General features: G+C 37.5%; 2 protein-coding genes across 6 annotated transcripts in view; one reads left to right on the forward strand and one right to left on the reverse strand.

The window, feature by feature from the left end:
- The window catches only part of C9H2orf88 (chromosome 9 C2orf88 homolog), a 58,072-nt gene extending 43,811 nt beyond the window's left edge, over positions 1-14,261 (forward strand). For both annotated transcript variants that reach the window (XR_009819261.1, XR_009819260.1), the window contains one exon: positions 13,690-14,261. The gene's annotated coding sequence lies outside the window, so the exon portion shown is untranslated. The remainder of the gene's footprint in view (positions 1-13,689) is intronic.
- The window catches only part of HIBCH (3-hydroxyisobutyryl-CoA hydrolase), a 47,181-nt gene extending 31,280 nt beyond the window's left edge, over positions 1-15,901 (reverse strand). For 2 of the 4 annotated variants that reach the window (XM_062002484.1, XM_062002481.1), the window contains exons 1-6: positions 15,825-15,901; positions 14,955-14,997; positions 14,093-14,233; positions 12,565-12,649; positions 11,613-11,693; positions 8,161-8,213 (exon numbers count right to left, since the gene is read on the reverse strand). In XM_062002484.1, the coding sequence (XP_061858468.1) occupies positions 8,161-8,213; positions 11,613-11,693; positions 12,565-12,649; positions 14,093-14,233; positions 14,955-14,997; positions 15,825-15,856 (435 nt within the window). In that variant the 5' untranslated portion in view covers positions 15,857-15,901. The remainder of the gene's footprint in view (positions 1-8,160; positions 8,214-11,612; positions 11,694-12,564; positions 12,650-14,092; positions 14,234-14,954; positions 14,998-15,824) is intronic. The other 2 variants (XM_062002485.1, XM_062002482.1) reach the window with 2 other exon arrangements.
- Positions 15,902-19,051: the final 3,150 nt, after the last annotated feature.

The raw sequence follows: 19,051 nt of genomic DNA on the forward strand, positions 1-19,051 counted from the left end.
TCAGCTGCACGGTCCATCTTAACATTGACTGGCATTGGCCCTATCAGCTACAGGGGAAGCTTCTGGCAGCTTTTTGTTTAAAGCCACCCCTGTAGCTCCCCCCACTACCAAAATACTTGGCCCAGGCAAAACCACTATAGAGAGGGAGAGGAGTTCAACTTACTGCACCAGTACTGACACATAATTTAAAATACCTGTTTTCAAAATGGTGCTTTATGATAAGCGCTTTGGGACATAACATCACATGCAAGTTGTTGAACATTCAGTGGTTATTTTTTGTTGATGCCAAGAGCTGCTGCTATGATAGTCCGATTAGCCACAAAATGAAGTGCACCATTTGTCTCTAGGATCACACACAGGAGCTTAGCAGGCAGACCAATGTGACAGATGGTAAATATACTGTAATATCAGCAAAGAGCAAATTCTTTCTTGGCATTGCCCCAGCATTGTTTTCAACATCTTCTGTTAGGAAAGCTAAGGGGTACACAAGTCAATCTCACAAAAATTTGCTTCAAAGTACAACAACTACTTGAAAAATCTGTATTCCATTTTACAGTGGAAGCTGCCTTCAGCTTCAAAGTACTGGCAATTAAACAGGCCACAAGCTTCTACATGGTACACATCTGTGAGTTTCCAGAGGGAGGGGGAGAGGGGAAGAGGAAGAGAGAGAATTAGAAAGCAGCTTATCTAGGTTTAGTATGACAATTACTTTTACTTCTGGGTAGATTTTAAAGCATAAATTAAAACTAAACTGAAGATATTAGCGTTTCAGAGCATGGTGACTGACAAGACACATAACATATTTATAAAGAAAAAGAAGAATTAGGAGAAAATCCAAGAAGCACTAACACTTTTAAGTTCCAGTTTCTTAGCTTTAGAAAAGGGTTAAAAGAATATAATGTCCCTTATAGTACAGAAGTGCTGTGCTGTGTAAAATTATAATTTTTTCATGAACTTTTATATGCTGCAGTTAGTATCCCGAGGCACATGATATGTATATACGTGTATATTAGCTATTAAGCAAAATGTCTATTGTTTGCAATAAAATTTGCACCACACGTAAAACAGAAAATGTAATAGTAGTTAAGTTTTGTGACTCATATCTGGCTGTACACTTCATGAATGCACATTCCTCTAATTAAAAATTGTATCACAAGTGGGCAAAAAATGTGAGATTTTATAGGTATGGTTAATTCTAATGTTTCCTATGCTTTGAATGTTAGTCTCAAACTCCACTATCTACACCTCTGTATGAAAGCTTTATGCAAACAACCTATGAACAACATATATAGATACATCCTAAAAGGAATTAAAAAAAGATAGAAAAACATAATACAGTGTGAAGGAAAATGGGGAGCTTCCGACACATTGTATTTTATATGCCTGAGAAATATCAAATATCAGAAGACATCTAACACTTAAACGTTTATATAACAGCTGCAATTATTGCAGTATATCCTATTTGTCTGTCTTCTATTTCTGCAGATTCTCTGTTAACAGCTCATAGTTGAAGTGAGATAATGATAAGTAACGCAGTTAGTTGTCTTTATGCTTCCCACCTTCCTATTTCAGTATTCGGTCACTTCAGCTAAACATATTGAAATGCCAGCATTCACTGGGGTACAAGGTTCTAACTTTGATTTTAAGTACAGGCTCACAACTTTTATTTAAGCACTTCTTATGGAAAAAAAACAGGCAAGCATAAGGTGTTATGTTCACAACTATTTTGTTTGACGAATCAGCAAGAAAAGATAGACAGCAATGCCAGGCAACTTGCTCAGAAGGAAAGAACGTCTGCATAGATGTCCATACCTGCAAATGGCAGAGTGAGGGCAGACTCTTCTACAATGCCGGGAACCAGTGTTGGTAGTCAGCAGATTCAGGCTGTGGACCACTGAATCTTTGAGATGTTCCCTTCCTTTCCTCTGCTGCAGCCCAGCTAGCTGTAACTCAGACACTAACTCGTGAAGCCTGAGAATAAAGTATTTTGGTTTTATTTATCTGCAGCAGTAGGAGAAGTATGTTTTTGCTTATGCTTGGTTCTGACTACAGAACATCAGGCGATATAAATAAATAATTCTATTTTACAAATATGTAACTTAAATTCAGTATTTATGTTCACTTTTTCAAATATTTTGGAAGAAACAAGGAAAAAAATGTTATTTGCAGGTGTATGCCTGAAATTTTTAGTGAAAGGAAACACTCCTAATCAGTTACAACCACACAATCTCATTAAAAGTGGGACAAGATGAGGACAGCTATTGCTCTACTCCAGCTCCTCGGTGTACTAGAATTCAATTGGGTAAAATGTATAATAGACGTGCTGCTTATGACTTCACTACCAATTTACTTGATAAGAACTATTAATGTAATAAAAACTGTTGAACAAATCCTACTAAAGTGTATGTTTAGGTCTTTCTAACTATATTGATAGAATTCCCATGATACCTGTAGCAAGCCTGAACAACATGGTTCAAGAAAATATCACATTAATTTAGCTGCTGGACAGTTTGCTGTAAATTACATTTCTAGTTTCAGTTAAACACTCTTAAACTTGTACTGTGTATCTAAGCCTTCCTATTCTCTGATGAATGTGGTCCTGATCTGTCAGAGCACTTATATATAGACAAAATGTTACATAAAGTAACATACATTCTAATAAATAACCAATATATTAAATAGACAAAATACTCACATTTCAATTTAAGCAGCTGAGAAAAATGCAAGATGCAGTTGCTCTTTTGAATACTGAATTGGTAAACTTTTTATATGTGTTTTTCTATGAAAATAAGTATCAGGGGAAAAAAGTTACAACTTAAATTACATGCAAGCAGTGCAAATTGTAAAAACACTCCTAAAAATACTTCTGAAAATTGACTTCAGCTCTCCTTGTAAAAAATTCCTTCTTTTCACATACTTATTCTTACTTCTGCAATTGAGAATTATTTCTATTAGAAATATTCATTCCTGAAAAAACATGACAACTTCATATGATATCTTTGGAGCAAACTCTTCCACAGCTTTTGGCTATTTATTCCATGTATGAACCTCAAACAGAAATAAACAAATATGTTTTCTTCCATAAAGGGCAACCATGGGAGGTAGGCCAATTTCTACCAAGACATGCCAACATGCAGTTTTGGCTGCAAACATCCCAAAACACATACAAGAGCAGAAGAAAATGATGTGTTGGGAGTCATTAAACTATATTCAAAACCTGCTGATTAGATTAACTCTAAGTGCTAGTGAAATCAGTATTTTGCATGTCAGGCATTTACTTTCACCTACTGACCAGCTTTGCTACCAAGAACAATGACACATTGGATGTATCAAGCCTTTCCCTGTAAGTCTCATAACATCAATAGAAAGAGTTAACATTGGAAATATGCAAAGCATTACTGAACAAACTTTATAATTATAAACCCTTTTCAGAATGTTGTGAGGTAAAATTTCACAAATAGGCCAGGCTAAAATAAAAATTACTGTGAACTCTGTCCAGAAAATTATTAATCAAAATTTTGACAAGTCTTTAAAGCTGAGTAAAAGCTTCAAACTGAGCAGCATTCTACTTTTTCCTGAAGAAGGTTAAAATGTCATCCTTCCCCAAAAATCAAATTCTTATTAAACCCTCACTAGGACAAATAGACTTTAGATGATGCAACGGAGGAAGGATGCAAACTTAAACTACACAAATTTCTGCCATAAAGACCTACACCAGGTCCCGAGACCTGATTTACAAGGAAAGTCAGATTCATCTAACAATGTCAGCCTCTGGAACCTTCTGTTGAAAATGAAGTGGCACTAACATAAAAAAGAAGTTTTTCAAATGCTAGGTATTCAGCTCATGCAAAAAGACACTAATTCTGAATCTGTAGTCCAGAGGGGAAGCAAAGCTAGATGAACAATAAAAGGAATATATCCAAACCAGAGTTGGTTCAGGAATTTATCTGCATCCATTTCTCTGGAACCCTATATAATCCCCTGATTAAAATGATGACATCACTTAGTACACAGCATTCTGAAAAAGTTTCGTATTTTGAAATGTGATGTTTCTGATGCTTCCTCATACCCAGCATAGTTTCCTCTTATAAACAAACTAGAGAAAAATGGCCTAGATGTGAAATGGCGGGCACAATATGTAATCCACCATCTGGAAGTACATTAAAAGTTATGAGCAGTTTCCAATCAAACTGAGAGGGCACCTTAGCTGAGGTCACAGAGAAGCTAATCATTAATGATTTTTTCTTTGATATTTTCATGACCTGCTTGGGTGATGAAATAACAAGGATTTCTATAATTTACAGATTACTTTTTGTGAAAGCAAACACTTTGAAGTGCAAAATCAAAATTCAAAATCATCTCACTTTGGAGATCAGATAGAAACTAACAAAAAGAAAAGAACTACAAATAAGAAAGCAAAATCAAATGCAGATATTAACAAGTATGTTTTCTATAGAAAAAAGAGCCTAGACATTTTTCAGGGCTTTATAGCAACAATGTACTGTGGAGGTTTTTTCTTGCTAGACTTTGAGGGAGAGGGTAGTTCTACAAGACTGACTCCTTGGCAAACAAGTTCTGTTCAAATAAGATAATTTAAAAATTAGTAAAAGGTAAATTATAAAGACATGGATGGCAACAGAGGTCTATGTTATGCCAAGAGGAAAGGGGTAATAGCTTTAATAATAACTCAAAGTGGTGGCCTCCTAGCACTGATACTTTGAGAAGCTGCTACTTACATGGGCTATTTGTGACAGAATATCACATATATTTGGAACTGAAAAAGGTTTAAAATACATGTTTATTAATCCTTTCGGTCTGTTAGACGATCTGGTGTAGCAATATATTTTGTGCCAAAGCCCTATTTAAAAACAGATTCCAACTGAACTTATAAATCACACTTATATTCATTTCCAAGGAACTCAGGAAAAGATTGAGACTTTTCTAGAAACAAGAAGTCCAAACTTTGGACCTCATTTACAGACAATATTATTAATTTAAAAGCATGTTTAAATAGTCTGCATTTCTTGTCTACTGTTCAGGTATTTACTTTCAATGAAATAAGAATCTATGGATAGAAGTCAACTAAAATAATCTGTTTGGTATTTTTTAGCATGGGAGTACATGCACAGTGTTTCTCTCCAACCAGTGTATGCCCTCTAGCAGTAAATGTGGTATTCATAACTTGTTTCACTATTTTTTTAGTAAAACACAGTCATCTTTGCTTCATCAAAGACTCTTGTCACTTGGACTTACTGCTCTGAAAAAGTACAAAAAGATGAAAAGATATTTGAGTATCAATTTTTTATGAACTATAGGAGTTTTGACAAGATGCATAAAATAAGCTCCACAGCCCCATCTGTTGGCTAATTAAGCCCTCAAGAAAGTCATCTCCCAGCCTCTAGCCAACAATGCTGAAGTGGAACCAGTTCATGTTTTTGATTAAGTTTTACCATCACACATCTATGGTATCTATGCATCAATATCAACTTTTACTATCTGAGTATAAAATAACTGACTTTCTAATACACTTGTGTGATTTTTTTTTTTTCTTTAAGTTAAAACAAAGGAGCATTTGATATGCATAGTGCTGTTTTTTTAAGCAAGACTCAGATTGACTTGCCTGGATTTTCTTTAATAGATAAATGGTCTATAGTGAAATTGCATTAAGAGGTGTTCCTTGCCACCCAAGGGTCAAGAGTTTTAGTCCAAACTAAAACTATTTGCTTCTAAAGCCAAGGGCTGAATGTACTTTTAAAAAAAGACCTTTACTGTAGTTTGTTAATGACAAATGTTCCCAACTTCCACTATTTCATACAGACGAAGAGACTCAGATCTTGAGCATGTGAAATATAACCTGACAGTGTTAAAAACATAGAACCTAGCATCTGAAGATCAAAATAAAGAATCTAATTATACCACGAATAGAGTAACTCCTTCATATGAATGCTGAGTAATTACAGTAAGACAGTACTTCCACAACAAGTAAAAGAGTAACAGTATGACCATGAGAAGTTTCAATGGCTGTTCTAGAAGTTTTATCTATAAAATCCTACTGCTGTGAACTGATTTCTACCACAAGAGAAAAAAAATCTGCTGCAAGCCTCAAGTTTGGTTAAGGTCAGTTATGATGAGGCTGCCAGTGCTGAAAACTGTGAGAAAAGAAGGTGAGAGACAATGGGAGTTAATGCACTCTTTCCATATAAGAATTGGTCAGTTTAGAGGAATCAAAAAAAGTCTTACAGGTAGGAGGCAGTTGAAAGGGAAAGCGTAGAAGACAAAACTAATACTTAGCACATACACTAAAATGAATCAGTCTTGAGAAATACTACTGCTGACCTCCTGTGTTAAATTATCAGTAGACACTTCCATGTACTACTAACAAGAGAAGGGGCAAAATAGTAAAAGGCTGATGAAAACATGCACTCCTGTAGGAAGGGCATTATCAGAGTAAACTGCAGTTGTATTAACAAGCACAAATTAAAAAGTGCTGAAGTTTAAGTAGAGAAAAAAAATGTAAAAGTCATTTGGAACTTGAGATCTACCTGCTTGTTCCCCTAAGTTAGGGTACATACTTGATGAAAATCTATTCCCCTACCCTCAAATGAAGGTAATTGCTACTAGTATCATCAAACTGAGGATAAACAAGTAAGGTGTCATTCAAACTCTGTTAAGGTCACGCTGAAATGTAGGTATCCTATACTAAAATTTGCTTATCCAACTAAACTTTCAGACTAACTGCTGTCTTCTGAAAGCTCACAAAAAGGAACTAATAAAAGAATCTCAGTAATGCAGGATCATCTGATTCTGTATTATGCTCCTTTCAGTCCAAAAAAATACTTTCAAAGGACAAAATTCTATTTCTGCTTAGGCCACAAGCATAACGAGCAATCTGTAGGACTCTAAAAAGACATTGGCTGCAGGGCAGCTTTAATCTTTCCTGGTTACCAAATTCCATAAAATAAATGGACTCTCAATCTCTTACGCACAAATCTTCAGGTCTCCTATGTTCAACAGACTTTTTCTGCAAGGGGAGCTACAAGACTAGCCTCCTTTATGCTAGGAACAATTTATGTATTGTAGATTAGGGGAGAAAATGGCTATCTAGCTGAGATTTTCAGGACTTGGTAGCAGAAAAGCAAAAGGAAAGAGAGCTATCACATAAATAGATCACAAGCTGAAGAGATCACAACTGAAATAGACAAAATGTGGAAGGAAAGATGGAAAGGAGAAAGTCCTTACAGGTGATAGATCATGTAGTATTCCACTTGCATCCTGACTTTGACAAATTTCATTTAAATAGACTGTACACGCATATCATACTGATGTGCAAGTAAACAATATAAATCTAAGTGACAATATGCAGATGAACTTCACTGTCAAACTCATTGTTCAAAAAACCTACTGTATTCTGCTCCCTGCTGTGGTACAAATATATCCAACAGATGCCAAACTGAAGAGAATAGTATTACAGGATGTAGAAAAGCGTGATACTGCCTTTTTAACTATCTATTTATGGTGGCTGCTGAAACAATTATTAGCCCTGAGTATAACTAACAATGTGATAAGAGTCTCCTCCATGTTGCTTTAGTAATAAGGTGAGGCCTTGGGTGGTTGAAAGGGGAATCAGGATCTTACAACTCATGTTTTGGGAGTACTGCAGAGGTGAGAAAGTAAGATGCATTTCCTGATTATTTGTTGAATAAATACAGAACTCATGAAGGGCTGTTAATAGCTTAGAATGATGTTTTTACAATTTTCCAAAGAGTTTTCCTTTAATTGTATTTTATGTAGTCCTATTTTTTTTTAATACACTTGGAGTGCAAAATTCCTCTCAGCTCTTGTACAATCTATGAACTCACACCTCAGTATTCTAAAACTCTTTGTAAGAGGTGTTTCCTACAGTGACAGGATCCTATTCTTTTTCAACACAATCAGATCCTTAGAGAAAGCAGTTGTACTAGCTAGCAAAGAACAACAGAAGCACTACAACAGCAGCAATCCACCTTGACAAGCAAGAGACAAAGGTTCAGGTTATGATGCTTGTTCTTGAATTGGGTATGTTTGAAATGTCAGATGTGCACTTCATTCAACTCAAGTACAGGATATTACATTGCTTTAAAACAAACTATATCAGATATCACACCAAGATACTTAACTTACCCCTCCCATTGTAATGCCATCAATAAGTGCCACATACGGCTTCTTGCAAGTGCCTGTAAGAAATATGGGAAAACAAATTGTACTGCCAGTTCTCAATCCACTTCACTGTCCACTCATCCAAGCCACACTGCCTGAGCTTTCTGATGAGGATTTTGTGGGAGACAGTGTCAAAAGCCTTGCTGAAGTCAAGGTAGATGACATTCGCTGCTCTCCCCTCATCTAGCCAGCCGGTTATGCACTCATAGAAGGATATCAGGTTAGTCAAACAGGATTTCCCTTTGGTGAATCCATGTTGACTCCCCCTGATAACCATCTTATCCTTCATATGTTCAGTGATAACATTCAGGATTAGTTGTTCCACCACTTTTCCAGAGATGGAGGTGAGGCTGACTGGCCTGTAGTTTCCTGGGTCATCCTTCCTGCCCTTTTTGAAGACTGGCATGACATTGGCCTTTCTCAGTCCTCAGGTACCTCGCCTGTCCTCCATGATTGTTCAAAAATGATAGAGGAGAGGCTTAGCAATCACATCAGCCAGCTCCCTCAGCGCTCTAGGATGCATCCCGTCAGGACCCATTGACTTATGAGCCTTAAGCTTAGCCAACAAGTCTTTAACCTCTTCCTCTTCCACCCAGGCCAAGTCCTGGCCATCATGTTATCCTTGCTGGACTGGGCTTCCCGAGGGTCAGCCTTGGCCGTAAAGACTGAAGCAAAGAAGACATTCAGTACTTCGGCCTTCTCTGCATCCTCAGACACCAGGGCACCCTCAGCATTTAGCAACAGGCCCACATTACCCCTCACCATCCTTCTGCTGCTGATGTACTTGAAAAATGCCTTATTGCTGTCCTTAACTTCCCTGGCTAAATTTAATTCTAGAAGGGCTCTAGCCTTCCTAGTTGCACCCCTACATGCCCTGGCAATGTTCCCATGCTCTTCCCAAGAAGCCAGTCCCTGTTTCCACCTCTCATAGATGGCTGCTTTCTGCCTGAGTTGTCCCAGCAGATCCTTGCTCATCCATGGAGGCCTCCTACCTCCTTTTCCTTCTTTCTTGTGCATTGCGACACACTGATCCTGGGCTTGGAGGAAGTGGCACTTGAAGCACCAGCTCTCATTGGCACTTCTACTCTTTTCTATAGTAGATAGTAACAGGACAAGGGGTAATGGGATGAAGCTGAAACACAAAAAGTTCCACTTAAAATAAGAAAAAACTATTTCACCATGAGAGTGATGTAGCAGTGGCACAGGCTGCCCAGAGGGCTTGTGGAGTCTCCTTCCTTGGAGATCTTCAAGACCCGCCTGGACATGTTCCTATGCAACCTGATCTAGGTGAACCTGCTTCTGCAGGGGGGTTGGACTAGATGATCTCTAAAGGTCCCTTCCAACCCCTACCATTCTATGATTCTATGATTTTTTTTTTCAAAAGAGTCAACCTGTGACTAACTGTATACACATCTCCCCATGTCTTACTTCAACAAGTAAAACAGAACAAAATGGTACATTAAACAGTAAAACGGCAATTTATAATGAAGGTAACTCATGCAGTTCTTAAGCAATGAAAAGAAACATCAGTTACTGTGCATTCTGAGCATTATAAGAGATATATAACTGTGAAATATCAGATTTCCTATATGAGTACCTGACAATTTAGCCACATCTGGCTATTGTAAATAGCTTTGTAGTGCATTAGGACACAACAGTTTCCTTTTCACCCCATCTAACAGCCAAGATTAATAGCACAGTGTGTACCAGCACTCTAGTACTTTACTATAAAGCCAGATACATTAGTAGGTTTCAGCCAAAATATAACAATAAACAAATGCAATACAAACATGTTCTGTCTTGCCAACTCTCTTTTGTGAGGCTGAATCTCTGAACGTGGCACAGGCAGGTCAAGATGAACATCCTGAAGTAGCACAGTTTTAACTATCAACTTTATCTTTTGGGGCCTTTAAGAGGCATAAAATGAAAGACTTTGTGCTTTCAATTACCATTCATGGAAAGATTCAGAAGTTCACTGTGAATTAAACCACTGCCTCATATTCAGTGTTTTCAGGTCAGACTTTAAATTTCAGTCAGATTACTGATATGGGTATCTGCTGCAACCATATTGCTAGCTTTTCCACAGCAGCTTTAGACCCTTGTTTAAAAAATGACTACTTTAAAAGACAATTCAGTCCTTCAAATTAGTAGTTAGAAAATATAACAGAATTGTATTTTTAACTTTCTTCTTACATGAATATATAAGCTACTGTATGGGCTCTAGACACTACTAGACTACTAGACTTTAAACTAAATTTCCATACAACCGTGCCTTTCCAAAATCAAATACTGTGAAAGCAGCTCCCTTGTGAAATTTTAAGTTATAAAATAGAAATAAATATTTTTGGTAGACATCTCAGTCTTAAAGGAAAACAATCATACCAAAGTTACAAAAAACCCCTATATTTTGTAACTACATGCATTATAGACATGGAACACTCTAATAATTTTTTAAAGAAGCCCCTCAAACTTTTAAAGTATGTATCCTTGCAATATTTGAATAGACTAGAACAGGTAGTGGGAAAGGACCCACAATGATCACCTAGTCCAACTGCCATGATAATACTAGGTTTCTTTCCAAGTACCTGAAACCTTAAACTATTCTTCATGATGAAGCTAAGAAAGAAACATGCTAAGGCTGGAAACTGTCAAAGTAAAAATAATTTCTCAGAAATTATTCTTACTCTAATAACTCTGTGCTCTTCTGTCAACCTAAATTGGCATGCAACATGCTCACCTCTTCTCCTGTAGTGACTAATGCTGGATACAGTGTTTAAAAACTCCCAACTGTATTCAATTAATGTATGTTTGGAGAATTTTCTTCTTGCAAAAACATTCAACTCTTGACTTTTACCTTAAGAATTACTATCCTTTCTTAATCCTTTACCCCAGTACTTTACTCGGTGTCTTTGCTGTTAGTTATTTTAAGACCACATACTCTTAAATTCTTTGCAATAAACTAAGGCCATTAACTCCTAGCTTGAGTATTCATTTATGCAGTTTATTTAAATTAAAAGCTTTAACATGATTTGATCTTCTACTTTCTGACCAAATATTAAAAATTTTCTGTGCACCCATTTTTACCCCAGGTCTTCTTTGAAGTAGGTCAATGATACTTAGTGCAGAATTGCACTGTCTGCATCTTAATTCATCAATGGCAGAAACAGAACTACCAGAGCAATGGGATGGGTTAAGGTAGCTATCATAGTAGTTTAAACAAAAGTAACAATTCTGCATGCAAGGTATAAAAATGAGATATGTTACATTGATGGTATTGAACTTGGTAAAAAACCCCCGTTACTATTTCTGTTATGTTATCACAGTCTTTCATAGATTAGCAAAGAGAGAAAGTGAATTTACATTCAAAGCTGCAATTATGAAAACTGTACTGCTTTAGAATTTGCTATTAAACATACCAACGGCATTGTTCAGGATATATTCCCTTCTGAAGAAATCTTGTGTCAGTTTATCTCCAACTTTTCCTGCATCTCTGATGGCTTAAGAGAAATAAAAATTCTAAAGATAACTGTAAGTTTAATAGAAAATACAAGTAAAAACATTACCATCACATGCAATGGTTGTTTTTTTCCTACTACAATCAAACAACAACTTAATCCTGCTTTATTTGAGAACATTTGCTCAAACATAAGTATGAACACAAAGTTTCAAATCTGAGTTAATTCTAATACTTTGGAGACTTTGTCACATACTTCTGAGCGTGCAGTCCATTTCTTTTTTTTATGAGACCTCTCTAAAGTCTGGTAGTTTTGTTTGTGATATTTTGTGTCAATACATAGAACAGCCACTTACAAATGATTATACCAAAGATTGAATATAAAAATTAAAAGATAATTAGAGAAGGACATGTAACAATATGTAACAATAACCTGTGCTGCTTAAAACAACTGCTAATTTTCACAGTCTGGAGATTTCCTAAAGTTCACAGTTAGAAAATAATCACAGATACATTGATCACCATTGTCAGCTCTGTATCTAGCCATCTCAAACATCAGACACAAAACACCCAGTAGTAACAGAGCTACCTATTGGGACCCTTCAAATTTCTTGTAAAGATGCTCTCAGCAATGAAAATCTGGGAAGAAAAGTGTAGAGACAAGAACACTCTCTTCCCAGGAATGAATGTCTGCTATTACCACTTATTCATTAAAAACTAATTTTGTCTCTTTATATAGTGTTCTGACAGCTGTCTCCCGACACATAACTTTCAGCACATCAAGGTGTCATAAGAAGTTAGCACAACTAATCTCCCTTACTGCTGTACGGAAAGTACGTATGGCAGTAAATAAATTAATGTAAAGTAGTAAGTGGCAAAGCTATGTCAAATGTTTAAGTCACTATAGTCCTTACCTTTGATGTCACCTCCAGCACAAAAAGCTTTTCCTCCACTTCCCTTTATAATTATTAGAAAAGTTTCAGGATCTTGTTCCCAAGTCTAAAAAGAAGTGTTTGCATATAAATTTTAAGTCTGTGCAAAAAAAAAAGCTTTTTCTCTCTTATTTTACTCTTTCAAAAAGCAAATCAAACCGTACTTAAAATAATTTGTCTTAAACTGAAATTTGAGAGCTAAATGTCTTTCTGCCACTATGTTCTACTCCATGCTGGCATCAGAGATTAGCAGGGCTGTCTTACATATTTGCAGAGCTCCCCATCTCTGAAAAAACGCAGCAGCCCTTAAAACAGGGCCAAACATAAATCTCAATGGGAACATAATGCTGGGGCAGAAAGTTGGGAATATGGAAAATAAAACAACAACAAATCACAGAATGGTAGGGGCTGGAAGGGACTTCTAAAGATCATCTAGGGCAACCCTCCTGCTCAAGCAGGTCTGCCTAGATCAGGTCCATGTTTCAGGCCAAATCTTGAAAGCTGTGTAAATCTAAGATGCGTAGCAAGGAAAAAACCATTTACATTGTTGACAGATTCTGTCAAAATTACTGCAATCAATGCTAATCAAGGATTGGATCAAATCCATTTGTGCACAGATGTTTTGCTATGCACCAAAACTGTTTTGTGGGTTTTTTTCCTAAATTAAATACACTAGTACAAGATTTCAACAGCAATGCAAACATATTGAGAAAAAAATGTCTTTTACTGAATTCCCTTACCCCACCCTTAAACTATGCTTATAATATCCCTTATTCAAGTAAATGTATCAGACACAAAAGGAGACATTTCTGTATACCAGCAACCATACTTAAAAATGTTACTTTTGAAGGTTGTGCACCGAATAAAGCCTGGTACTCAGCATTGCAGATTAAGCATTTCTTTCTTTAAATGTTCTTCAAAGAATGCACAAATTTGCAAGACAACCTTCTACCGAAATACCAAAAGGACAATAACTATCTGAGTTTGACTTTGTGCATTTCACATTATTTCACCGGCTTACAGACACAGTACCTGTAAATCCATAAAGTTGTTCTTTAAGGAATGACACTGGCAGCACCTTCTAATGTTTTGTATCTTTTATTTCAGCCACGAAGACTTCCCACAAAGCATGTACCCAATCAAAAGGCATCACCACCATATGGCTTGGAATTCTGCAGGCCAAGTGACCAACTGAGTGTTGCCAAAAGCAATATCTAAATGCTGAACACTTCTTGTGTTTAATTCTGGTTTTAATATGTGCATCTCTTTTTCTTATCCAGATGTTAAATTTAACTTTGTCTGACAATTAGCTTGCTTTGGCATGTCTTTTCTTTCTAACTCGCTTGAAACAGTCTGTTCTTTCTCATCCTATAAATGTGATCTCATTGGCCAATGAACTCACACAGATTTTCATTCTTTAAATCAGTACACTAAGAAGTGTCAGGCTGAATTTTAAAATTGGGTTTGGATAATGTATGTACAGTGGATGGATGTGAGCAGAGCTACTAACCTTTATTTGTGGGTGAATTTGTTGGATCATAGAAAAACTTAGTGCATTGAGAGCTTTGGGTCTATTCAAAGTTATTATTCCTGCACTTCCTTTCTTTTCGAACACCACTTCATCTGTAGAATTTGTATGCTTAGACATCTTCTGTACATGCAAAAAACAAATAAATAAAGCAAATGTCATCAATTAGATACCTTGCATGACGTATTTATGAGAGTGTCTATGCCAACATATTCTTAAAACTCACTGCTGAAGATCATAAAATATGCATTTTAGAATTGTATGCTACGGCTTTGCCAGTGTACTTCAAGAATCATTTGAATTTCCTGAACAGTTCTTTTGAAATCACTTTGAGTCATTCAATAATAAACCTAACACAAGGTTTTGAGCCACATGATTTTTAATAGTGACATTTGAGTTCACTAAAAACAACAACCAACCAAACAAAAAATACTACACAAACTCATGCTTCAAGACCAACATTCTGAAAATAACTGCAACAATTATAAAAATGACAGTCCCACTAGCAGTTTGACACTGCAAATCCAAATGTACACATTGATTTGTAAGCAACTTTTAACAACAGAGAACAAATCACTAATTTACCGTCACAACTGAGTTGACAGTAAAGGAATATAAGAAAGTTAATATAGAAACTAGCTATAAAAGTAGGCAAGGCTAAAATAATTAAGCTTTAAGTATAACTGGAACTTATAACAAAGTGCTTGGAGACATGGACAGCATTACAGTTGAGCAATAAATTATTGCATTCAGAACTACTGTGCGTAGATAAATTAGAAGTTGTATGTCTCAGGGGAGTTAAGAGTGCTAGAAGTTTCCAACTCAAACAAGTTGGTGTTCTTACCAAATGCTGTAATATTACTTGCAGTCTGTTGAAGGGCTTCAGCCTGAAAAAGAAATATCAAAAAGATAGCTAAAACCATAAACTAGCTACACAATACACAAACACACAACTGATGAGTTAAGTGAAGATTTGTCAGGAAAGTCTCTGAACACAAGTGGTTTACATTCTCCTTTTTAAGTAAATTAGAGCACAATTTGGATATCAAAACAGTTGGAAACTACTTTGCTTATTAGCAAATAGCAGATGGCAATGCCAACTACTGTTTTTAATGGATTCAAGTTAGGAGAACTTGGAGATATGACAGAGTTTGGGGGATATGTTTGATATTTAGCAGTGTGTATCTTTTACTACACGTTTTTTCAAAGATATTTAAATACTATACTTGGGGAAAAAAAAACCACTGTTGTCAAAAACTTGTGCATTTCCAAAGCTTCTATTGCAACAAGCCTGCCCTCATGTCCTTGTACATTTATGTAACAGCTTTAACAAGGCTCATGCTTCTGTGGCTGACAAAAGATATCCAAGATATCCATGCTTCCATTGCCATTAAGCGAGCAACTTATCTTTCACCTACTTCACAGCAAAAACTCAGCCAATTCACGTGACTTGCTAACGTCCCAGCGCCCTAAGCTAGTTTTTAAGTACGCGCTCGGTTTAGAATGAGAAAATCAATCTAGGCCTAAATTGTTGTTTATACAAATTCGGAGGGGTACAATCGCCGGCACTAGCGGCCTTCCCAAACTACAGCTCCTGCCGCAAGCGCCGCCAAAGTCGCGGGCACGGCGCCACTTGAAGCGCCTCGGCGGGGGCAGGGGGGAGCGGGAGAAACTCCGCTGTGCATTAGAGCGGCCACCGCCACTTCCCCATTACCTGGGCAGTGGGCTGAGCACCCGAGCGGCCATGCCGGCAGCCGGCACAGTCGATCGCCGTCACCGGGTACCCACTGCGACCGCCCGGGGAGGGGCGAGGGGGGAAGGATTGAGCGCATGCGCGAGGGAGCGATTGCCGAGCTGGGAGCGGTTGCGGAGCCTGGCTTCGTTCCCCTCAGCGTCCGGAACCCTGTGTCGTATAAACAGGCGGCTCAGAGGGATGTTTCCTCTCCACCCCGATGCATTTTCCAGCCCCCTTTCCCCGCGACCTGCTCACTCCGTCCCCTTAGGGCGAGATAGTGAGGCCCGGGAGCGGGCTGGTGCTCGCTCCGTCCCGAGCAACCCATTTCCAGTCAACGTAGTGACTATCAAAGGCAGGAGGTCTAGCAGAAGAAGGTATGGGGGCGGTAAGCAAGGCTGCAGGTCTCTTGTTCTGTAGTTGTGTGAAGGTTGTTCCTCACTTGGACAGGATCTAGGCTGTAGGGGTGCTCCTCCCTATCCTAGATTAAGGGCGGGACGTGTGAGGACGTGAGGTGAGGTTGTCAGTGAAGCAAACGATGCCATGTGTAGCAATAGTGTAAGCTGTGGTAGCTGGTGGCAAAGGTGTAGAAAGCAGCATTGCCAAATTACCTTCAGAGTTGAATCTTGTGGACTAAAACAGAAGTTTGATGATGCATTGTTTTCAGCAGAAAACATGGTTTCTTAACTTTTGACCTCTTGGTTTCTCCTCATCCTTCACACCTGTGCTGCCTTCTTGGCTAGTGACACACAGATGAGTGAGCTGAGATTAAGGAGGTGCTCTAATGTAGCATCCCCAAGAAAAGTGGTTATCCTAAAAGATATGTACAGGGATTAAGCAGCTAGCATGGTTACTACCCCAACAGTAGCTGTGGACAGAACTGTGACCTCAAACGTTGCATGTGTTCAAAATAAATAGAAATTGCAACTAGGAAAATTGTCTTTTTTAAAAATAAAGTACTTGAAAATTTACAGCCTTCACACTAGGAGTCCATAGTACTAAATTCACTTTTATTTCAGTATCTAAGTCAGAGCAGCCCACAGATTTTTTTTTAGGCTGACACAAACATGAGATTGATATGAAAAGTAGAGTAAATGACAATACACTGCATTAGGTAGAAATGTAGCTTCTTCATCTCTCAATATAACAAGTTCCTAGCATTGGCTGTCTTGACTCATATTTGTATTTAAAAATTGAAAATAAAAATCTTACCTTAAGGATCAGAAACACTTCTAAAGAAGTCCCCAGAGGGCAACCTTGCTCTTCATTTCAAGAAGTGATTTAGCCCCTCCTTACAACAGTGTGATCTGAATTGCTGTTTCTGTTGCAGTAACCCTCAGGGTATTTTAAAATTTGTTGTAAAAATCTTAATCAAACTAAATGGGCACCAAAAAAAAGAAAGAACAGTTCTGTATTATGCAGTCTCAGTTTTAGGTCTTGTACACCATGAACAGAAAATAACTGAGAGTAGGACATGAGGTGCTTCTGCAGGCATTGGGAGACTACCTACTGTGAAGCAATTAATTGCAGAATTCATTAGGCAATGCAGAGTATTTGAACTTTTACCTTCAGGTTATATGATCATCAAAGATGCAAGCCTTTTAACGTCATCTTGAGTAAATATGTCCCTATATGCTGTACAGCAAGTACCATGCAATTAAATCTAAACTAGTGTGAATGACATCAAATTATCAGTTATGAAATAAGAACCCTTACTTAGATTTATACTTAAAAATTATTTTTGAGGGTGAGGTACTCTGTATCTCTCCTCCAGGCATAACCAAAGTATGGGCAGTTTGATATTGTATTTCACATCTTACATCTGAAAGTCTATACATTTCACAGACAAATATGAACAGAATCTTTCTGTAAGATACTCTTTTCGTTAGCGTCCTAGTCTAAATGAAGATATCAGTGTGTGGAAGCTAGCCTTGGGTAAGAGCAGGTGGCGGCTGCTTGAAACCCCTGGAAATCTCTTAATAAATTCCATATGCACATGGTGCACTTGGGCAAGGCTATGATGAGGACATGATTACATAGGATGTCTGTTTCTAGAGTCCAAATAGAAGTCAAAGGTCTGATTCATCTTTTACTTATGTTGATTTTAATCAGCTACTGATTTCTTTCTGTGGTGCTGACATTGAATTTATGCTTAATGTTTTCTTTACATTCTTTCTCTCATTTTTTTTAATCGGTATCAAGAAGAAGAGGCAGTAACAGAAGAGCCATCTTCCTTGAGCCTAATGCTATTCTGCATATTAAAACATGCTGGTGATGAATTTACCTGTAGTTTTTGGAGGCGGTAGAAGGGATGGCAGGTTTTAGAACATCACAATTTTCTAACACACAGTCATTCAATGACTGCAAGCTAGTCCAAAAACTAACCAGATATCACCCTGGGTTTTAATAGTCCTGCACACCCCATTTTTTTTCAGTGGAATATCAAAGTGAAAGTATTACATGCAAAAGAAATAAAGAACTTACATAAGTATAAATAGGGAAAGTGAAAATAATGGAATCACATGAGAATAAGTGGAATCGGATGACATTTAAGCTGGGAGTTTCTGGATGATATTAAAATTAGCAAAGAAGGCTGTAGGAGACTGGATATATTGGGAATGAGCAACACACCTAGTAACCAAGCCAGGAACTCAGGGAATACAAGTGTAATAGCCAGAAGGATAGACAGGTTGTAATTCCTCCCCTTGTGAAATTTCCTAGCAGTCTGTTCAGCAGGTTTGGAAAGAGAAAACAAATTGCAGACTGTAGGAGGACTTCAGAGTTGAGCAGATGTTTTGGGGTTTTGTTTCTGGGAGTTTTTGGTTTCTTTTCAAGAAAAACATATAACTTCAGGATGTGGGAGCCCCTGCTCCCAAGGATTCCAAGTGCAGCTCAGCTGCTTTCTGTATGCCACTTATATGGCCCAAATTAATCATTAACTTGTACCTCTCACTTCCTTGCCTCTGTGAGCTCCCAGAGTATTTCACCAAGACTAGATAATAAATGGTACAAGTACTTCCTCATGTTCTGTGCTTCTGTGTCCAGACTTGCTGTAAATGTAATCTTTTCCTCTGTTGGTCTACCAGCTAGCATCTCATTTCTCTATGTGCAGGTAGTAAGTATATCTTAAGTGTGTATGAAGGTAAGGAAAAATGAGTCTGTGAAGGCTGGAGGAATAGAATGAGAAAAATTCCAGTTCATCCCTGACA

The sequence above is a fragment of the Colius striatus genome, chromosome 9, assembly GCF_028858725.1.
Source record: "Colius striatus isolate bColStr4 chromosome 9, bColStr4.1.hap1, whole genome shotgun sequence".
Classification (NCBI taxonomy): Eukaryota; Metazoa; Chordata; class Aves; order Coliiformes; family Coliidae; genus Colius; species Colius striatus.